The sequence below is a fragment of the Convolutriloba macropyga genome, unplaced genomic scaffold, assembly GCF_964194025.1.
Source record: "Convolutriloba macropyga unplaced genomic scaffold, txConMacr16.3 SCAFFOLD_2379, whole genome shotgun sequence".
In the NCBI taxonomy this organism is placed as follows: domain Eukaryota; kingdom Metazoa; phylum Xenacoelomorpha; order Acoela; family Convolutidae; genus Convolutriloba; species Convolutriloba macropyga.
Window position 1 is genome coordinate 6,596 of NW_027451044.1, and position 24,124 is coordinate 30,719.

The 24,124-nt window shown below is 33.9% G+C and overlaps 1 protein-coding gene across 7 annotated transcripts; it reads left to right on the forward strand.

Annotated features, from left to right (window-relative positions):
- The first annotated feature begins 1,709 nt into the window (after window positions 1-1,709).
- On the forward strand, window positions 1,710-12,141 carry LOC142356366 (uncharacterized). 7 transcript variants are annotated; one of them, XM_075408289.1, is made up of 3 exons: window positions 1,710-2,146; window positions 2,383-2,759; window positions 10,856-12,141. In XM_075408289.1, exons 2-3 carry the CDS (start codon window positions 2,591-2,593, stop codon window positions 11,662-11,664), a joined length of 978 nt encoding a protein of 325 aa, XP_075264404.1. In that variant the 5' UTR covers window positions 1,710-2,146; window positions 2,383-2,590; the 3' UTR covers window positions 11,665-12,141. The 7 variants fall into 7 exon arrangements, with proteins under 7 accessions (XP_075264404.1, XP_075264403.1, XP_075264408.1 ...); XM_075408288.1 differs by having other exon boundaries at window positions 2,452-2,759; XM_075408293.1 differs by having other exon boundaries at window positions 2,472-2,759.
- The last annotated feature ends 11,983 nt before the right edge of the window (window positions 12,142-24,124 follow it).

Sequence of the window (24,124 nt, forward strand, 5' to 3'; positions counted from 1 at the left end):
TGAACGAAAAATAAACAGAATACACAAAAACATTTGCCGAGGTTTCAAGAATAAGTAAGTAGAGTAAGTATTGAAAAACAAAATAAGGTTTCAATGTGTGTTTTCAGAAAAAAAATTTGAAAACGAAAAACGGAATTTTCTTCTAGATTTTGTAGATTTCTCCACTGCACTCTTTTTCCACATATTCATTGCATGTTGAGTTCCTTGTATCGTTCTTCCGACACTTTTCCAGACAAAAGACTAAACTCTCATTGTGATACGTACATATTTTGCCAGTGTGATCAAATTGTTTACCGCAGAACATTTTCCCCTCATTTCCACGGAACTTGGCTCCTGAAAAGTGTTATTTCGCAAATAAAAGTTCTTTCAGCGGTTTCATTTTTCAGAATTGTTAACACTGATATTTGTCTAAATTAATAAAATAACGAACAAATGATCTTTGTTTAACAAATTATGATGCTCATAAAATATGGTGCCCATAGCACATTTTGAGGAGTTCAAATGTTCAAAGTTGGAAACAAGCTTTGAAAGTTCTCAATTTTTCTTGTTTTCTTTGAGTAAATGAAGAAATGAAAAAAACAAACCTTTTCTCTGCACTTCCCGGGTAGAGGTTTGGCGGTGAAATTTCGTAAGAAATGCGGTAAAAAAAATAATTTTCGCCGCGTATTTCTTACATCTTTTTGCTGTGAATGCGCTGAATCGCCGTGAATTATTTATTTTCACCGCGTTCTCAGTATTCTTACAAAAAAAGAATCCTTCCCACACGGGTTTGAGCCTCTGAACTCCTGCATGCCTTCAACTGCTTAGTCCACTGCTCCAACTGTCACTTACATCCTTTAAATTTTTTGTGAATTTAAATCAGATTGAGTAAGATTTGGAAATCATATGCGGTGAATTTTTGTAAGAAAAGCGGTGAAACGTGGTGAATTATTTTTTTCACCGCATTCACGTCTTTCACCGCATTTCTTACATTAATTTGCCGCAAAAATCGATGCGGTGAATTTTTGTAAGAAATGCGGTGAATTTTCCGGTGAATTTTTGTAAGAAATGCGGTGAAATGCGGTGAATTTTTTATTGTCACCGCATTCAACACAATCACCGCTTTTCTTACAAAAATTCACCGCATTTCTTACAAAATTTTACCCAAAAACCTCAACACGGGATTAACTCACTTGAAAAACTCAATCACCAGTAACGCAAAGCATTTTTCTGCGGAGAATAAACATCGGAATCTCAATCTAGCGTATTATCAGTTGCCAATGGCTAGGGGGATTTCCGATATCATCACAGGGAAAATGCGGCGTTTTACAGGAGAAAAAAAAACAGAAAACTGGCATCTTGACCGGTCACCGATGTATACGGGTATATTAAAAATCATTAAACGTTTGTCGTCAAATTTAGGGTAGCTATTTGTTATTATGAATAACATCATTTTCAGATTACCGCAGCTGCTACAAAACAGTTTGTTTCTGAAGTTTGTTTCTGACAGCTCCTATGCATCTCCGCGAAATTCAAGTTACCCATATTTCGAGAACTCGAGAACGACAAGAAATTCGAAGCTACGTACAGTTAATGGCTTTAAAACATAAGTACTATTTCTTCTCAGCGACGTTTGATTCAGATAAGATAGTAAAAATAAATACAATCACGAGATTTTCTTGTTCTCTCTTTCATTTAAGAGCTACAAACCCAAGTCTCACAACATTTATGATTCATGCGCTGTAATTCGTCAAAACTATGTGAACAGCTCAACTCTTCTACAGTTTGCGACATATGCTCAAATAATAAATATAATCTTGAAATTCTCGAATAATCTGTTTGTTATTGACAGATCTGTCATTTATCTGTAGGTGTTTGACATCAGAAAGTCAACCCCGCAAAACTTTTACAGCCATTGTCGCTTATCTTCTCTCAAAAGACAAAGGAACTTTCGATTCGGAAACATCTTTGCAAGAAACCTCAAGAAACGTATGAACAAATGCATCAACTGCAAAACTATTATTTCATTATTGCATCATATATTTGGAAGAAATTAGTTATCTTGTTTACTGTAAAATTTTAATCATTATAATCATATAATGCAACAGCGCACAATTAATCGAATTTCTGCACAGCGAGTTTTTGCATACGGAACTGTTCTATCTTAGTGAGTTTAAAGACCTAGCTGCATTGAGGCTTCAAAAAAATTCTGGGCAGATCATTGGCTCAAATAAAATGCATAACCCCGGGTTTATGCTTGCACGGGTTGGGGGGTTAGAATTTTTATCGAGTAAGATAACCCACAAAATTCTCATAAAGTGTCTGTCGACCACTTTTAAGTCTGTTTCAGTTGGAGAATCATAAAGCCATAAAGAAATTTATTTTTTATTTTGTTGACTGTAGGCATAGTTTTTGGGAGACGAAACCGGCATATTTCCCATCACAATATCAGTTGAAACATCAATGCTACAGTAAAAATCCACCAAATACAGATGCACTAGTTTTCCTATATGAAAAACTGGAAAATTTATCACCTTTGGTTATTCTCTTGTCTTTTCAAAATAAACAGTTTGTTCTGATTTCAAAATTACTTTCTTCAAATCACAAAGTCATGACGTCCAAAATTATACCAAACTTTTTGGACTCCGGACAAATTGGAGTTGACAATGGCGAGCGAGCATTTATTCGCACTGCTTGCATGACACGTGACACTTTGTTCAAAGAGAAGACTCGACTGATTCCACGTGGTGTACCTGGCGAACTAAACTGCAGCAACCACGGTACGTTGATCATCACAGTTATACTGGCGCCTCTTAAATTAAAATAATCCAGGCTGAAATATGTTGAGCAAAAAATGTTTATTGAAAACTGCAGAGTTAATGCTTACCGGTAAAATAGCTACCGCAACTTCTAGCACCCCGAACCTCACCTCCAAAGTAGATCGTAGGTGGAGCAGTACAAGTTCAGAGAACCTGTCGTAGATGGATCAGAGTCTGATAAGGTCACTTTTTATACCTTGTAGCGTAGATCAAGAGTTCATCTCTGGGTCTGTCCTTGACAATGGAGCTTTCTGAGAAGGCCTAATTTGGTACTGTTTTTGTCAGAGCCGCCCAAACTATGACCACTTTGTGAGATATCTTTAGAAAATGGTCGCAGAGTAAGCTTGCTTGGGGCTTACTCTTGAGAGAGTTGATCAATAGGTGAATTAATTATACATCATTCCCTCACAAGAGAGAATAGTAATCAAAATATGATCTAATTTCACTAATTGCAAATGGAGAGCGAGCGACGCTAACAAAGTAAAGAAGACCACACGTTGTAACCCGGGCCGAGGTGTCAACGCTAAAAAACGCAAAATTATGTAAGATTGGCGTTGAATGCGTTGAATTCATGTAAGATATACACCTGGGCGTAGATCTTACATAAATTCAACGCATTCAACGCTAATCTTACATAATTTTGCGTTGAATTTTGGCGTAGATCTTACAAATTTAGCGTTGAATTTTAGCGTAGATCTTACATATTTAGCGTTGAATTTAGCGTTGATCTTACATAAATTCAACGCAATCAATGCTAATCTTACTTAATTTTGCGTTGAATTTTGGCGTAGATCTTACATATTTAGCGTTGAATTTTAGCGTTGATCTTACATAACTTCAACGCATTCAACGCTAATCTTACATAATTTTGCGGTGAATTTTGGCGTAGATCTTACATATTTAGCGTTGAATTTTAGCGTTGATCTTACATAAATTCAACGCATTCAACGCTAATCTTACATAATATTGCGTTGAATTTTGGCGTAGATCTTACATATTTAGCGTTGAATTTTAGCATTGATTTTACATAACTTCAATGTATTCAATTTGGCGTAGATCTTACATATTTAGCGTTGATTTTTAGCGTAGATCTTACATATTTAGCGTTGAATTTAGCGTTGATCTTACATAAATTCTACGGATTCAACGCTAATCTTTCCATTCCATTTCAGACCATTTTACGATTTCAAAATTTTTTAAGCTTTTTTTTAAAAAGTAATTTTTTGCACTGTTTCGACCCCTATACTTCACAGGTGAGAAATATGAGGTCAGAAAAAAATCTTTTTTCAGTGCCCTTTTTTTCCTTTGTAAAATCCAATTCAGACCTTTTTACGATTTCAAATTTTTCAAGTTTTTTCTTCAAAAAAAAAAATTTACTGTTTCGATCCCCCTATACTGCACTGGTGAGAAAAGTGAAGTCAGCAAAAGGTCACTTTTTAGTGCTCTTTTATAGTGTAAAATACATTTCAGACCACTTTACGATTTCGGAAATTTTTCAAGTTTTTTTTTCAAAAAATCAATACTTTCACTGTTTCGAACCTTATACTGCAAAGGTGAGAAACATGAGGTCAGAAAAAAATAATTTTTAGTGCTCTTTTATAGTGCAAAACTATTTCAGACCATTTTAGGAATTCAAATTTTTTCAAAACTTTGTTAAAAATTTAATTTTTTTTCAGTACGCCTCACATGGTAAATGCGTTGAATATGCTAAGTTAAATACTACGCAAAATCAACGCAAAATATGTAAGATCTACGCTAAATTCAACGCAAAATCTGTAAGATCTACGCTTTATAAGAATTGCGGCTCTTAAGGAAACCAAGGTACTGTGGCACAATGGTAGAAGAGGCGACAAGCAAACAGGAGTTGGCTCTTTTTCTAAATGTTTAACCCAAACCATTCATAGTTTGTTAACCAATCCAACCCAGGCCTAGTTTTTTGTTGTTTGAACCATATTTTCATTTGTTGCTAGCGGTTTTTTGTTCGCATGCGGCATTTTGACATTGATTTTCGTTTTTTTTTCATTTTCTGATCTGAATTTTTTGGAAATGGTTTTCTCAGTTCACTCATAGTCCGTTCTAGGTCTAGTTTTTTGTTTGGTCGATGAAAATGCCTTGAACTGTACGTCATGACTTGTTTTGCTATGTTTTAAACTTGCTGTTTCATTTTTTCCACAAAAGTTCAGAATAGAAAATCATTTTAAAAAGAACAGAGAAACGACACAAAAAATTTCTTTTTAAGTTTATATGAATTGATAGCTGAAATTTCTTTAAACACATAGCATAAGAGAACATCATTATACTAGTTTAACTCTGTCAATGGCAATTAGAATTTCATGTGAGTGTTTTGCTCTGCAATTATTGGGTTTGCTATCTGCTACTCCGTATGCAATTTCTGATCAATTGTACCAGCCCTAGAACTAGGTTTCCCCTTCTTTTTGAACGGGAAGTGATTCGATCCAAGGCTGATATGCCGGTGAAGTTCTATAGAGACACATACTGAATGAACAAATCAATGCTGACCAAATCTACTGTTAAATTTCCTTTTTGTCAAGACTATTTCCAGCCATAAACAAGTTATAATCAGCCCGGCTGGAGGCAGGATGGTCAATTGATAGAATTCTAAGGATTGTTTGAAGTTCCTATAGAGCGAAAAACTTACAAGTTGTAGAGGTTTACAATACAGCGCACAATTTCTCACAATCAAACAATCCAATTTATAAGTAAACAATTGACATATTAACAATGTCTTTTAAATTAATAATTCAACTACAAAAAAAATTGAGACATCCCATCATCCAATAAGCATCTTCATTTTTCTGATTTCAAAGCTTTCACAATATGTAAGTTTTCCCTCAAATTCATTATAAATTCGGCCGATGGTTTATAAAAATACAGAACAGGGCGATTTTTCTGGATGCTTTTATTTTTCAGTGATGGGAAGAGAAAACCGTACTGATATTTGTGAACGAGTTTGTAAAAACTTTCATTCTGACAAACTTAATGATTGTAATTTTTTGAAGTTGACTTTCATATTTTTGTTTTCCTCCTGAAGTTATTTATTTTTCACTCGCTTTTAATTGTCATGCTATCATTTTTCATTAGACTGGAACCAGGATATCAGCTGGTTAGAATATTCCAAAATAGAATATGACTGAATATTCCAGTTACTTGAAAAACAAGTTGACTATAAGACAACTCGTCATTAATTTTCCTCCCTAAAAGTCAAAACTAAAGAGGCAAGTTTGAAGGGTGTTCAAAATTTTCCGAACGAAAATCACTAATACATTTGTCGCTGTAACTGAAACATGGCTGAAGACAGAATATAATACTAAAAACCATTTTTTTATAAACTTCCTGTACGGTTCAAATACCTCTCATGTATCCGGTTTCATACACTTTCTTTGGAAGATGTCAATCAGACAAAACAGGGGTTCTAAAGGGGTGACGATATCACATTTTGTCACGAATAAAATTTTCAGCTAGATTCAATTCAGGTATTGAAAAGTTTTTTGAAGCTTTTTATAATCAATTTAGAACGTTATAAAGGACTCTCTGAATTACAAAAAACTTTTTAACCCCTCATATAGCCCAAATGAATATCTCGGGGACTATTTCTTGATCAACCAATTATCAAAATACCAGTGGCAGAGAGTATAAAAGACATCAAAGTTTTGTGCCGAGGTTACAACTTGAACCATCTGAACAAGACAGAAAAAGAAGTAATGAAAAAAATCTGTACTAGAAAAAGATGTACATTTAAGCTAATTAATCCTTGCTGCAGTTTGAAATAAAAAATAATCGACCACAGTGTCACAATAACACCTTTGAAACTTATTGTAATTTTCAGAAAACAGTGCTTTTTTGAAACACAGAACAATGCCGTTTATCGCGATTTTCAATATTTTTAGTATACTGATAGGAATAACATATCGTACTGAAATTCTGAGCAGAAATTTGAAGACTTTTGTTCCAAAAACCTAACAATTCTTAACTTTTTGAAATTCATTTTGGTTTTCCTTCTATTAATTTTTTATCCGTTAGTGCTTATCAAGACTCAATTAAGTAAAACGAGGACCGCAGCCAGATAGATTGATTGGTTATTCCAGTTAAATGAAAAACTGAGGATCAGACATCTTGCCGTTCGTTTTCCTCCCTAATTGTCAAAGCCTAATAGACAAGTTTCAACAGTCTTCAAAGTTTTTGAAAACAATACCTATTAATGCATTTGTCGATGTAACTGAAACATGGCTGAAGATAGAGTTGAATAGTGAAAACTTTATAAGTCCTTATGTTAAGAAAATGAAACGTTCAGAAAACGATATGTAATTTGAATAGAGAAAGTCGGAGTCAGAAGGCAGTCGCTTGCGCTTTTTTTTGAAAACACACAAACAAACCACAGATTTTAAAAAAACAATGAAAGAGGTACAAAATAGTGGAGATAATTTGAGATAACGAAGGAAGAAAGCTTATCAAATGAATCTTGATTTTAATTAAAATAAATGTTGAATACTTACACCAAGCTAACAAAAAGATTGGATGAAGGACGTCCATCAGACAGACAGAGTATTCCAAAACTTGTGAGAAAACAAATCAGAACCTCTAGATTGGCTCAAAGTGTCGTAAACTGAAATAAAGCCAAGAATTATCAAGCAAAGCTTTTATTACAACAAACTTAATGCTTGCTATTTTTTTATGAAACAGTTGACTTACATAGTTTTGTTTTCCTACAAAACTTGTCAATTTTTTGCGTGTCACACTTTTGTCAATTTGCGTTTCAGGTTTTCAGTTTTTTTCCGGATTTCCTTCAAAACAAGCATTTTACATCAACTCATTATAAATTTGATTGATGTTATGTCGGAATATAGAACAATGCAGATTTTCGAGACTTTCATCATTTTCAATATACTGATAGGAACAGCAAAATATACTGATATTGTGAGCAAATAATTGAAAAATTTTTTCAAGAGAATCTAACGATTGTTACTTTATTGAAACAGTTGATTCAAACATTTTTCTTTTCCGCCTAAAAATTTTTTAATCTGTTCGTACTTCTCATGCTATCAAGTGTCATTGAATTGAACCGAGGACTGCAGCAGGATAGACTGATTGAGTATTCCAGTTATTTGAAAAACGGAGGACCAGACAAATCTCCTTTAACTCTCCTGCTTAATGGTCAAAGCTTAATACACAAGTTTGAGAAATTTTGAAATATTTTGAAAACAATATTTATTAACAGATTTATCGCTGTTCTGGAACTTTGCTGAAGAAACAGTTTAATACTGAAATCGAGTTCTCAACTGATTCACATATTTTTTTAACGAAAAAAGTCAATCAGAAAAAGCAGGGACTTCAATGTGGGACAGAGAAGTGTTTTTTATCCTATAAAGTTCAAAGCTAGATTTAATTAGGGTCGGACAGCGTTCATCAACTTTTTTGAATTTTTTTGGGTTGAAATAGGCAACGCTCTGAAAATGACTTGTCAGCACTTTTTATTGGCCAAATATTTATCTTGGGTCTAATTTTCCTGATCAGTTAAGTAACGAACTATTGGGGCATGTTTTATAACAGCTAAAATTATTCTGCTTGGAGAATACAACTTGAAATAACTGATGAAGACTGAAAAAGATTAACCAGATACTTTTGCATCAAGTTCATGATTTGAAAATGTTAAGCATGGGGATGTACTGATGTACTGATGAATTCTTTTTAATAAATCATCATTGTTTCAGTTATTATTGACATATCTTGCGTTCTAATTTTAACAGAAATCTTGCTCTTGAAGAATGATGAAAATGTACCAGGTCAGAATGGCAATGACATTTTTGATTTGTTCCAAAATAGATATGAGAAAATTGTTGAAAAACCCGCACCGTTCCACACTGTTAAGTCAGGTGATGGAAATTTTAAAAACTCTACGACATGGCTAAAGCAAGAATTGAACAGCTTGATTGAACAAAGACTTTTTTTGACCAATACGTGAGATGAACAAACAATTAAATCGTCTACAAAACTTAGTGTGTAGGAGATAAAAAGAGGCGCACAACAATTTTTGCATCAGTTTTTTGCAAAAGCTACCAACAAGTAAAGAAAAATTGAATTTCAATACATGAATGATCAAATCAAGTGCAAAAGTGTCAAGTTTGAATCAACCAGGTTAGATGGTGATGAAATTTCAAGGGATCCAACGGATATCATCAATTGTCTCAAAAGATCATTCACTAATCTTTGATTTTGCAAAGGTTCAAGCATCGCGTGCAAAAAACCTGATAAACTTAGACAAGTACTTGACTTCTCATTCAGAGCTGTCAATGCAAAAAAAACTGATTTCAGTCATTGGCTCCCCGGATGATAAAAAAACAGCACACCCTGAGGAGTTAACAGTTCCTCTCATAAAGTAATGCAATATGGCCATAGGCATACATCAACATTTTGCTTTAAATGCATATCATAAGGGAATTGTTTTTCCAAATAAAAAGGAACTAGGCTATGTAGCAACAATTTTCAGAAAGGTGATAAACTGGGTAGAAAACCTATCAACTATTTTCTCTAAATTAGATTGATGGAAAAATTTAAAAGTTCACACTTCTGACTCAGCTGACGGAATTGATAGGCACTGAATTATTCAAAAAAGCAACTGAAATTTCAAAAAACTGCAACGGATGCGGTTACACAACTTGTTGAAACAGTTTCGTATTGTTTAGAGCAAAACAAGGAAAAAAATTCATTAATCCTAGAACTTACAAAGGGTTTTCATTCTTGCTGGCCTTGAATTTTCTGTAAAAATATGAATATTGCGGTTTTCCCGGGAAGCAAAAGAAATAATGTATCCATTTTTTGCTAACGATGGAAAAATGTAGCACCTAAATGTTTGGTCTCTGATTGTGAAATTTTAAATCACGGTGTGCTACAGTGAAGTTATTTAGGAGGTCTCACTTTTCTTCTATATTTGAAAAAAATTTCATTTAACATATACAGAACATTTAAAGTAGTTCAATTTGCAGATGACACAAGTATTGTCGTCTCTGGAACGGAAAAGAGTATGGATAGAAAAGTCAGGAAGTTATACAGGAACTAGAAGAATATGTAGAGCTGAACAAGCTAACCCTGAATGCAATTAAAATCCAAATAGTTTTTTCTTCTTGAAAAATTCGATTGGGGATCGTTTTCTTTTATAAACAAAATTGTCTCAGTTGTTTTGGTATTCAGATTGACAGGAACCGTAGTTTTGATGAGCATCTGAACAAAAAATTAAAAATCATTGCCCATGCCATACGATTAATTTTTCTATTAAGGCATCCAATTCCACTATACACGCCCATTCTTCCTTTAAAATCAATCGTGCTTTCACAGTTGTCTTTTTCAGCAATCTTTTTTTCAAAATTTATTTGAAAGAAACCTAGAACGCAATAATCGACAGATTAAATGGGGTATAAAGGTGTGTTTTTCTCCGGAAAAATTATGACCGAGTGAGAGATCTACTAATACAGAGAAAGATCGTTCCAGCTTAGTTCTTAGCTTGGCTCATAATAGGCAAAGGTCGCTTATCAATTTTAAGTCAAACATAGTTAAACGAGAGGCTCTTGCAAACTTGGGTATATACGTCTGCATCAAAACACTCCTACAAAACAATTCAGAATTAGATAAAAAGTCAACACCAACTTTGGAATGAATTTGATTGTACGTCAATGCGTACAAAATTGTCTATTTTACCTTAATGGCTTTAGCTAGCAGGAAATGAAAAAACTATATAGGAACGATTTTTTGATTTGAAAGTATGAAAATATTTCTTTTGAATAGTAACGTGGTAACTTTTAAAACTTAATTTTGTATCTAGGGATAAAACTGTCCGAAGGATTTTTTGTGATGTTTTAACAAAAAATTGATGTACTTGAATGATTCAAATTGTTATATTGATTTGTTGCCTGTACATTTAACCGTATGGTTATATAGTTTTAATTTACTTGTTTCGAATATTCGTTGCCAAGTGATGAATTAGCACATGATTAAAATACTTTTCTTGTTATCATCAATCAAAAAAATTTGGATAATTGCTTTAGGACAAGCATTTGGCTCTACCAAACGACCTGCTCACCAAAAACCAAAGAGAGCCGGAGAGCAGTCAAAGGGAGTACAACGAAAAGACGATGAAGAAAGGTATCAATGCAAGCGACCTGACCTCGAAACTATTTTGAGAGAAATCAAACGCGGAGTCGTAAGTGCAGATACACCAATCATAACCGACATTGTTCAACAAGGAAACCTATTTTGCGCAAAAATACCCAATCCCCTAGTGCTGCAACAATTTGCAGAAGATATGAAGGGCAACAAAACTTTCGAAATGCTCAAAAGTCGACGAATCAGATTGCAGCCAAGTAAAGGATTGAAGCGTGATCAGACAGTTGAGTCAGAGAAGAAAACACGAAGAGAGATTCAGAAGAGAATTGGAGCTAATGTTGTGTTGAAAGTGTTCTTGAATAGATGTGATTACGCAACTGATCAGTTTGTGAGTGTATGTTTGTTTGTTGTGAACAGAAATGAAGAGGAACAGAAACAAGATGTCAGACAGAATATTCCAGAAAAAGGATGGCTGATTGTGTCTCTGTATTTGAAACATCCAGGCACAGATGAAAATGCATACAGAGGAGACTTCAGAATATATTTCTCTCCTGCAGTTGAAAAAATAGAGAAAGGATTGATGAAGTTCATTGACAAGCGGGACTTCGAGAAATATATAGCAAAGGATGGTTCCGCTGTTATTGGGGTTTTGTTTTTTTTTGATCATTCAACTCTAACAATAGCAACGACCATTCTTCAGACAGTGCTGATTGTGGAATCGACCAGAGTAGGAAAGATTGAGCAGACATAAGGACAAAGAACCAATCAATGTCTGTTTTTTGTTTAAAAGCACCAACTTATATCTCGCAAAAGAGCTGTTTGGCGTTTTTCGTGGTGTACAATTGATTCTATTCAATTCTTTCAATGATGCAAAATGCATAATAAATACTCAAAAAAAATATTTAGTCATATAATTATCTATGCGGAATAATTTTGCTCTGCTAAAATCTGTGGGTTTGCACCAAATTCTGCGCAATTTTTCATAATAAAAATTAAAATTTAGAGATCAAAGAAATGTCGTAAATAATTTATAGTTGAGAAGACATGTACTCTTTTTAGCGTTCGGTGCAAAAAAACCAAGGTCAGCTTGTCGCGGGGTGGTTTTGGATCATGATACCGCGTGTGAATGCAAAAAGAATGGATTCCGCTCAGCAAAGTTTTGTCAAACAAGAAACTCTATTTCCTTATGATAATTTAGATATAGAACAATGCAAATTTTTGTGCTTATCATCGTTTTCAGTATATTGATGGGAACAACAAATCATACTGATATTCTCAGAAAATAATTGAAAAATTATTTTCCAGAGAATCTAACGATTGTTACTTTATTGAAACAGTTGATTCATACATTTTTCTTTTCCGCCTATTAATTTTTTAATCTGTTCGTACTTCTCATGCTATCAAGTTTCATTGAATTGAACAAAGGACTGCAGCAGGATAGACTGATTGAGTATTCCAGTTACTTGAAAAACGGAGGATCAGACAAATCCCCTTTAATTTTCCTGCTTAATTGTCAAAGCTTAATGCACAAGTTTGAGATTTTTTGAAAAGTTTTGAAAAAATACTTATTGACAGACTTATCGCTGTTCTGAAACTTTGCTAAAGAAACAGTTTAATACTGAAATCGAGTTCTTAACTGTTTCACGTATTTTCTTCGAAAAAAGTCAATCAGAAAAAGCACTAACTTCAAAGTGGGACAGAGAAGTGTTTTTTATCCAATAAAGTTCACAGCTAGATTTAATTAAGGTCCGACACCGGTTCATCAACATTTTTGAATCTTTTTGGGTTGAAATAGGCGACGCTCTGACCAAAAAATGAATTGTCAGCACTTTTTACTGGTCAAACATTTATCTTGGGTACAATTTTCTTGATCAGTTAAGTAACGAACTATTGGGGCATGTTTTATATTAGCTAAAATTATTCTGCTAGGAGAATACAACTTGAAATAACTGATGAAGACTGAAAAAGATTAACCAGATACATTTGCATCAAGTTCATGATTTGAAAGTGTTAAGCATGGGGATGTACTGATGTACTGATTTTGCTAAATCATCATTGTTTCAGTTATTATTGACATATCTTGCGTTCTAATTTTAACAGAAATCTTGCTCTTGAAGAATGATGAAAATGTACCAGGTCAGAATGGCAATGACCTTTTTGATTTTTTCCAACATAGATATGAGAAAATTGTTGAAAAACCCGCACCGTTCCACACTGTTAAGTCAGGTGATGGAAATTTTAAAAACTCTACGACATGGCTAAAGCAAGAATTGAACAGCTTGATTGACCAAAGACATTTTTTGACCAATACATGGAAAAAAATTGTGACAGTGAGATGCACAAACAATTAAATCGTCTACAAAAGTTAGTGTGTAGGAGATTAAAAGAAACGCACAACAATTTTTGCATCTTTTTTTGCAAAAGCTACCAACAAGTAGAAGAGAAACTTAATTTCAATACATGAACCATCAAATCAAGTGCAAAAGTGTCAAGTTTGAATCAACCAGGTTAGATAGTGTTGAAATATCAAGGGATCCAACGGATATCATCAATTGTCTCAAAAGATCATTCACTGATCTTTGATTTTGCAAAGGTTCAAGCATCGCGTGCAAAAAACCTGATAAACTTAGACAAGTACTTGACTTCTCATTCAGAGCTGTCAATGGAAAAAACTGATTTCAGTCATTGGCTCCCCGGATGATAAAAAAACAGCACACCCTGAAGAATTAATAGTTCCTCTCATAAAGTAATGCAATATGGCCATAGGCATACATCAACAGTTGGCTTTAAATGAATATCGTAAGGGAAATGTTTTTCCAAATAAAAAGGAACTAGGCTATGTAGCAACAATTTTCAGAAAGGTGATAAACTGGGTAGAAAACCTATCAACTATTTTCTCTAAATTAGATTGATGGAAAAATTTAAAAGCTCACACTTCTGACTCAGCTGACGGAATTGATAGGCACTGAATTATTCAAAAAAGCAACTGAAATTTCAAAAAAACTGCAACGGATGCGGTTACACAACTTGTTGAAACAGTTTCGTATTGTTTAGAGCAAAACAAGGAAAAAAATTCATTAATCCTAGAACTTACAAAGGGTTTTCATTCTTGCTGGCCTTGAATTTTCTGTAAAAATATGAATATTGTGGTTTTCCCAGGAAGCAAAAGAAATAATGTATCCATTTTTTGCTAACGATGGAAAAATGTAGCACCTAAATGTTTGGTCTCTGATTGTGAAATTTTAAATCACGGTGTGCTACAGTGAAGTTATTTAGGAGGTCTCACTTTTCTTCTATATTTGAAAAAAATTTCATTTAACATAAACAGAACATTTAAAGTAGTTCAATTTGCAGATGACACAAGTATTGTCGTCTCTGGAACGGAAAAGAGTATGGATAGAAAAGTCAGGAAGTTATACAGGAACTAGAAGAATATGTAGAGCTGAACAAGCTAACCCTGAATGCAGTTAAAATACAAATCTTTTTTTGAAAAATTCGATTCGGGATAGTTGTCTTTTAAAAACAAACTTCTCTCAGTTACCTTGGTATTCAAATTGACAGGAACTGTAATTTTGATGAGCTTCTGAATAAGAAAATAAAAATCATTGCTCATGCCATACGATTAATTTTCCTATTAAGGCATCCAATTCCACTATACACGCCCATTCTTCCTTTAAAATCAATCGTGCTTTCACAGTTGTCTTTTTCAGCAATCTTTTTTTCAAAATTTATTTGAAAGAAACCTAGAACGCAATAATCGACAGATTAAATGGGGTATAAAGGTGTGTTTTTCTCTGGAAAATTTATGACTGAGTGAGAGATCTACTAATACAGAGAAAGATCCTTCCAGCTTAGTTCATAGCTTGGCTCATAATAGGCAAAGGTCGCTAATCAATTTTTATGTCAAACATAGTTAAGCGATAGGTTATTGCAAACTTGGGTATATAATTCTGCATCAAAACACACCTTCAAAACAATTCAGAATTAGATAAAATGTCAACACCAACTTTGGAATGAATTTGATTGTACGTCAATGCGTACAAAATTGACTAATTTACCTTAATGGCTTTCGCTAGCAGGAAATGAAAAACTATATAGGAAAACGTTGAAGGATTTTTTTATTTGAAGTATGAAAAAGTTCCTTTGAATAGTAACGTGGTAACTTTTAATACTTAATTTTGTATCTAGGGAAAAAACTGTCCGAAGAATTTAATGTGATGTTTTAACAAAAAATTGATGTACTTGAATGATTCGAATCGTTATATTGGTTTTTTGCATGTATATTTAACCGTATGGTTATATAATTTACTTGTTTCGAATATTTGTTGCCAAGTGATGAATTAGCACATGATTAAAATACTTTTCTTGTTATCATCAATCAAGAAAAATTGGATAATTATCTTAGGCCAACCATTCAGGCTCTACCAAACAACCTGATCCCCAAAAACCAAAGAGAGTCGGAGAGCAGTCAAAGGGAGTACAACGAAAAGACGATGAAGAAAGGTATCCATGCAAACGACCTGACCTCGAAACTATTTTGAGAGAAATCAAACGCGGAGTCATAAGTGCAGATACACCAATCATAACCGACATTGTTCAACAAGGCAATTTATTTTGCGCAAAAATACCCAATCTCCGAGTGCTGCAACAATTTGCAGAAGGTATGAAGGGCAACAAAACTTTCGAAATGCTCAAAACTCGACCAATCAGATTGCTGCTAAGTAGAGGATTGAAGGGTGATCAGACAGTTGAGTCAGAGAAGAAAACACAAGGAGAGATTCAGAAGAGAATTGAAGCGGATGTTGTGCTGAAAGTGTTCTTGAATGGATGTGATTACGCAACTGATCAATTTGTGAGTGTATGTTTGTCCGTTGTTAAAAGAAATGAAGAGGAACAGAAACAAAATGTCAGACAGAATATTCCAGAAGAAGGGTGGCTGATTTTATCTGTGTATTTGAAACATCCAGACACAGATGACAATGCTTACAGAAGAGACTTCAAAATGAAGTTTTCTTCTGCACTTGAAAAAGGAGAGAAAGGATTGCTGAAATTCATTGACAAGAATGAAGTCTTGAATTATATAGCAAAGGATGGTTCCGCTGTTATTGGGGTTTTGATTCTCTTCAGATCATGCAACTCTAACAATAGCAATGACCATTCTTCAGACAACCGTTGATTATGGAATGGAAAGAATCTTGCAAGATGAATCGATAAGCTTGCAAGATTCTTGCAAGTGAATCGAAAAACTTGCAAGAATCTTGCAAGAATCTTGGTACCGGTATGCATTCACTTGCAAGATTGCCTTGCAAGATTCTTGCAAGTTTTTTGATTCATCGACCACTAGGGCCAAAGTCGGAAATATTGAGCAGACATAAAGACAAAGAACCAATCATTTTTATTTTCGTGTTGTGCGTTTAATCCTATTTGAATCTTTCACTGACGAAAAATGCAGTATAAATACTCCTAAAATAATTAGTGGTATAATTTTATATAAGGAATAAATTTGCGCTGCTAAAATATGTCGGTTTGCAAAAATTCTGCGCAAATTTTCATATTAGTAATTAAATTATTGAGATTTAAAAAATGTCGCAAATAAATTGTAAATGAGAAAAGATGTACTCTCTTTAACAATTGCTTTAAAAATGTCATCCTGTGGTCAGGTGATACTGTTATGCCGTTTCAGCTATTTTGTACCTGTGTGATTCTACAATCTAAATGAAGTCTAGATATATTCATATGCATCGTGTGCAGGTAAACGTGCCTAATGGTAGCATTAACTAAAAAATTACCTGCCAACAAAAACCTGCAATGTAACTATTATTGTCTAAAAGTAACTTGCAAACTCAAATCACAACAACAGATTTATATTAAGTTGGCAGGCTTCGATTGTAAAAAATCCTTCTGATTTCTTAAGAACTTTCATATAAATTGACCTGAAAACTAGACAAATTTGAACAAAACTTATTAGAACCTATGAGTAGAAGCATGCATCTTTTCAATTGGTAATTAATTAGGGCGACGTCTTCTTGTCTTTTAATTTATTTTTCTACTAAATTTTTTTTGTCACAGAAGAGCGGGAAAGTGATGCATGATAACCTGGCCTCAAAACATATAATTGCCCCTGTAATTGTACATTATGCTGACAAAAAGCTTTTTTGCAATCGTTCGCTACGTTCGCTACGTTTTTAGACTGATAGAAAAAATATCAGACTTCTGTCCAATAACACCAGAACAAAACCTTATATATTCTACAGAGCGAAATGTAAACCGAAGCCGCCTGAATTACAAGGTACATCAATACAATTTTAGGAAAAAGAATAAAGAAAACTGGGTTTTTAATTGAGTAATGAGAAAAATTTTGACACAGATGAGTGCAAAAGAACGTACTCTGCTTAGCAAAGCTTTGTCACAGAAGAAACTTTATTCATTAGGGTAATTTGGATTTCTCAAATAAAAAGTTTTTGCATGTTCTGTAAAATAAAGATCGGCGAGCAAATAACAATTTACAAAACAATTTGCAGAAAAAATTGAATAGAAAATGCAATAATTACGGAGAACCAAAAGCTGAATTAGATTAAGACGACTTTCTCAAAATCTGGTTGTTGTCAGTCCTTAACACGATCTGCAATTGTAGGTAAAACTTAAAACACATGCAGATTACCTAAACATGGCAGGCAAATGCTCCTAGAATTTTTCCTACAAAAATTTTTATGGGTAATTCTAACTGTAATTTGCTTGTAAAATTGTCGGTTATTAATACCTAAAAGCTTTCAGCAGTTTTCATTTCAGGTAATTTATTTCGATTCCATATAAAAATTGTAGATAAAAGCAACTAGCGATTTGCCTGCAAAAATCCTAATGGGTTCTACGAGCTAAAATTACGAGCATATTGCAGTTAAAACGGCCTAGAACAGTTTTCCTGAGGGGAAATTTTTAGATTCTTGTACATGATTATTCTAGAAAAATTCCTTTTAAAACTTTCCAAGACGTTTTCTAGCAAACTACTCCTGGTTAACTCTAGCTGAAGCTTTTACGTTCAAATTACATGTGAAACTACCTAGTAATTCGGTTTGGAGTAAAATTTGCAGTGTAACTGCAAATTCTTGGTAACTTGTAGATAGCTTTACACAGATTTAATGGTAGGGTAAAGTGCTTGCGGGTATGTTCTAGGTTAGTTGCATGTAAGGAACAATTCACTTGTAACTTTAAGTTAAATTTATCTACTTTATATAATCTGTTTACCTGTATTTTAGTAGACTGTAAATAGATCTATGTTCACCTTCTGCCATTTAACATTTAATATGATATTCATATAGCTTAAGCTGCAACAGTTAGTTGTTTCAGTGCCTCGAGTTTTTTGGTGTTTGTCATTGCAACTAAAGCCGTTGTCATTCTTTAAGGTTTGTCATTTAACTTATTTTTTAAGGTATTCATAAACTATAAATTGTGCTGAATTTTTTTTTCTGTTACGGATGTTGACAATTGTTTATTAGAAATTAAATCATCATCGGTATAAAAACTTAGATATTCAAATTTCGTTCTGTTTTCAGTTTTTTCATGTCTCTTTTCGAGCTGATTGCGCATCAAATCACTCTAGTGCCTCAAAATAACTTCAAATTTCTTTTCCTAATTTTTTATCAAAGCAGTTGGTCGTATAGGTAAACATTGATGCGAACATTTTAAGCTCTCAAGAATGGCCGACAAAGAATTAAAACAATGCAAGAATGTGGCTAACTTTAGCTTTTATTGGGCTGTAAAAGAGCTAGCACATTTTGGGAAGCCATGGGATAGAAGGAATGAAGAAAAAAGTCAAAACCTCATTAGCCAAAGACCAAAACCTCTGATTATGTGGTCAGATGAAGCGCTTCTGACTCCAGAAAAAGACTGCAAAGGTTCCCACTGTTTTAAGGCTTTTAGAACCATTCATTTGAGTAAAAAATTGTGGTTAATATTGTCCCCTACAATTAAGAAATGGCTGCAATCAATTAAAATTCGAAAAAGAATAGGAACCTTGACCAGATCTTGAGACAATTTCGGTTCAGATATTGCGAGGAAAGTTGTAGGCCGACACGCCAATTTTGACTTATATATCCTAGTTGACAAAGTATGTGCCGTTTTAGGTTACCTAACATATGACAACTACGGTAGTTTGCGGAAGAAATGAAATGCAACAGAAAGTTTCAAGTACTCAAGACGCGACCAATCAGAGGGGAACGGGGAGAGATGCGAAGAGATTTTCACGTGACTATACAGTTCAGTCAGAAAAAAAAACGCGAACAGACAGATTCAGAAGAGAATCGAAGCGGATGTTATGTTGAAAGTGTTCTTGAATGGATTTGATTACGCAACCGACCAATTTGTGAGTGTATGTTTGTCCTTTGTTAAAAGAAATGAAGCGGAACAAAAACAAGATATCAGACAGAATATTCCAGAAGAACGATGGCTGATTGTGTCTTTGTATTTGAAACATCCAAACACAGATGACAATCCATACAGAAGAGACTTCAAGATGAAGTTCTCTTTTCAACTTCAAAAAAAGAGTGAAAGGATATTTTTTCGCCGGAAAAAGGCTCGCCTGCTTTAGCATTGAATGCAATAGGCGCTCTGTACACTCTAAAAAAAGTTCAGGTAAGTTTACCTGAACAGTTTTCAGGTAATCGGTTGTTCAGGGGAAGTTGAGGTGAAATAAAAACTTTCAACTCAAGCGCAGCAATTCTTAGGAAAATGATCTCCGCAGCCTTGCTTCGATTACCTGTTCCCCTAGTCAGTAGTGAACTGGGCTTCAATTGTGCAAGTAGTGGCTCAATGTGCCTAGATTGCTGATGAAAAAATTTCTCTGACTTTTATTGTAAATTTTGGTGAGTTAGGCAAAATCATTGCGGTGAATTTATGGTGACTTTTTCATTTCCACCTCAGCCCACAACATTAAGTTCAAAAACTACAAACATTCAACACATTAACAGCAATTCTTAGTGTTTGAGATTTAGAACGTTGATATACCTCGACTCTTGGCAATAAAACAGTCCAAGGGACATCTAAAGAAAACTATAACGCCTCATATAGGCCAAAATATGACCAAATCAACACGGAAAATCAATTTTTGAACCATTTTGAGCCAATATTAGCAAAAATTATTTTTAATACGCAATTGGCTTCTTCAGATAGTGGTTTTTACGTATATAATGTCACGAATAGGAAATAGAGATCATATGATGAATATGGCTATTACCCGTTGCTCAATCCTCACACCCAGGTTCAAATTTGATGTACGACCTGGTGTTCCTTAAGGAGCTCAGTAATGCACCGGTTACAGTCTTCAGAGAAGCTAAAAAGGCTCATGCAAAAGCTAAGACAAGTTTACTGCTGCAAAAGTTTGCACGCCTTCTCTGGTGGCCCCTTTTCGCGAGCATATGAATAGAAAAGCTTGCAAGAATCTTGCAAGTGAATCTGAAAGATTCTTGCAAGTGTATCGAAAAACTCCCTGGGTTTAACTGCTGGTTATTTAGTAAATTGCTAGATATGAGAAATGTTTTGTGATGTGGATAGTAAAAACGCTTCTCATTTAGAAAAAGTTATGTTTGCAGTTTTTTCAGTACATCACGAGGCTGTCGACAGAGAAAATTGGCGCTGAATTAATCTAAAGAAACTATGTTTTCTAAGGATGGTAGTTTTCTGTTGTTGTCCCAATCTAAACAGGGTAGTCTTGGTTTTCGAGTAAAATTATCTGCATGAAAATTTTTCTGTTGAGCTCAACTCCCGCCTACAATTTTTGTTTTCTCTGCGATTCGAACTTCCGCGTTCGTAATTTTAATTTTTGAGCTTTGTGAGTTTTACTATATAGGCTTTGCGGTGATTACCAACAATTTATTTCATAATTAAAGAGCGTTTATTCTAGGGTAGCAATTACCAATCATAGGCTTATAAAGTATGAGATTAAACCACTCAGACTTATTTTCAGTACATGGTTAAGTTTTCAGACTATACAGGATAAACATAGCTTGGGAGAACTCTTTTCCCTCAAATCAGTCATAGTGAAGATAAACCTGCGCATAGGCAAACTTGATATCCAATGTTTCGGAACTGAATTTGGCTTTTGCTAATATATGGTGGTTCAGCGATGAAACGCTCTGTGACTCAAATCCGGGATCATACTGATTACAGACTCAAATCCTTTCATTATTTGATAGTTCCTGGGTTATCTTCCCACTGACTCCGCTTCATTGCAATCGAACAGTAGGCATAAAATTTTCAAAGGAAAAAGTAAGAAAAAGGGTGAAAATCCCTGAAGCATGAACAAAAAATTTGATCAACTTAAATAATACTTAGAATTGCAGAAACTATAAGGCAACTTGAACCTTTAAATGCATTTGTTTTTCTGTTATAACATGAATCACCCTTCATGCTTGATTTGTCAGCAATAATCGATCTAACTGCCAGTTTTTGAATTTCCAAGAGTTATACCGCTACGCAAATATTTTTTACGTTTCGACAATTTCGTATTCAGTTTCATAAATTATAACTGCACTAGTTGTGAAAGCAGCATAAAACGTGTAGAACTTTAACAACTGGAAATATTTCACAAAAAGTTGCTTGCTGATATACCTGAGACTTTTGACGTTTTGAAATTGTCTTTAATCATCAATGAGATTTTGCCTCTATGAATTATATTTCAAATAGTCGTGGGTTATTTATCGAAAAAACACAGTCTCATAAAAAATCTGTCAATAAATTCTGTCAAAACTTCGCTGTGGATTAAGGCGCAGCGGATCGAGATGCCCCAGCACATAGAGGCATAAGGTTATAATCAAAATCTTGCAAAAGTATTAAAGATAATAACTCGCTAGGCGAGAATGCATGGTTATCTTGTAGGAATCTGGCAGATTCCTACAAGACGATGCATCGTCTGGCATATTCTTACAGGATCACCATTTTCTGCCAGATTTCTGCAAAATAACCTTTTTTCTGACCGATTTCTATATAGATTCCAATCCGTGCAAGGACGGTAACTTGTAGTAAGCAGTGAAATGTGGTGATTTTTTGTAAGTTCACCGCTTACTCTAGCGGTGAACTTAAATAATTTCACCGCATTCACCGCATTTCACCGCAAAATTATGTACAAAATTTGCACTGAAAAAAAAACATTTTTTCACCGCTTATCTTACATATTATTCCGATTTTTTATCGAGCCGGGTACAAGATTATCATCCGGTCTCGGCTATGGCTGCTTTCAAAAGTTTTTGTAATTATGAGAAGTTCACTAAGCTCGTCACTCAGTAGCCGAGCATAAAGTTTAGGTTTATTAAAAGTTCAAGCATCTTAATGTATTTATCAAAATAAGTAATCATATAATAACTTATAAGATGCAATCTTTATTAAAATTATAGATTTAAAATCCACTATGTAAAATTATGTTATACATTGTATCATAAAGTGACGATCAAACGAAAATATTTATCATATTTACACTAATTATAAGTATGTCAATAAATATAAATATATGTCAATTTTAATCTAGGAATATACGCTGACTGAAAATTTAAATAAATTATTTCAAATCAGAGAAAATCTTTATAAATATATACACCGGATGGTTTGTCTTTAGTTGAAATAAACAAATGAAGGTCGCAAATCTCCACTACCAAGCATAATGAAATCTTGTTCGTTTTCATTCCAAACTAAGATTGTGTTTCATTTCCTGCTATAATGAGTTAGAGCTTGACACCTCCAGAAATTTGTCAACTCTGAAACCAGGATGATAAAGTCTGATAAAGAAATTTTAATACGATATAAAACCTTGATTTCCAGAATAGAAACTTAAAATACAGCAGGCTGCCCACCTCATACAATTTTTTTGAAAACTTAATAAGGTATCCTAGTAGGGCATTTATACGGTATCTCAGAAATCTTAGGAAAGCCTTGTAAGGCACCGTAGTAAACTTGACAAGAGCCTTTAACTGATTTTATTTCAGACAAATAGCAACTGTCGCCATGCTAGGTTTTCCAAACACGGACAACCTGAGAACAGGATAAAAAACGAGAAATTTATTATGGCCCAGATTTTACAAGTTATGGCCTCAAAAAGCAACTAAAATAGGTAATTTGAGAAAATAATTCTACTCAATAGATTTCAAAACAAATATTTTAACTTGTCGTTAATGACTGAGAAAGAAGTATAATCGTTTCTCCGCAAAACTTTATAAAGAAAATTATGGAGCGGATAGTACCATATTGAGAGCAAGATCGTAGCAATTCCAAATAATTTTCCGGATGACGGGCACCCTGTTTTTGGTGCCTACAAATTTTCAAGTTTTTACTTCTCTTTGAACTTTTGCTCTTTAAACTTTCAAAAGTACAACTCAAATACCGCAACAGTGTGGCCTGTAATACCGAATTAGCCAATTAAACAGTTTTCAAAAGATCTAATGGTCCATCAGTACTCACAGAAGATCTTTATTTCAGGTTACAACATTCCGCAACCAATGGAAATGAAGCATCATAAATAATCACTCAAATTATATGAAACCCACTAAAACCGGAAAAGATGCAACACCGGTCGGCAAAATTGAACAACATTTCATTATTAGTGAATTTTTAACTTCTATTGCCTAATTTTGTGCTAATATTGCAAAATTACCTGATTGAGAACGAATGCTGATAAATTGATTTCAGATGTAAGATGTGAATGGGCACCTAAAGAGTGGGAAAAATTAATCGTTTCTCTTTGGCAGTGGAAAAGAATATATCTAAAAATTTATTTCAAGGTTGCTATCAGATTCAGTTTGATCGCAGAAGTCCAAAATAAATAGATGGCTGGGGACTCCTTTCTTCGCTTTTTGATTTTTTGAGTTTAATTTTAGTACAACGCTAACAAAACGAAATTAAAATTTCAATAAGAATATGAGGGCCAGCACCAATATTTTTTTAGAAAAGATCAAAATCAAACAGAATCTCATATGAAATCTGATCAAAAGAATCTTTCGCAAACCCAAACATATCTTAAAAAGCGTCGCCTTCAAAAAATCATATTTATTCCACTTCAAAAAGATGTCGGAAATTGTTGTTAAAAAATGTCTGTCCGTCAATGACAATTACTTTTATACTAATAAATGTAGGTTATTTATGTCATTCCACAAAAATGACAGTTCTCTGTCAAACGTTGTCCTACAGTCTTGAACTAACTCATTGGTTTAAGTATGACAAAATTGGTTTTA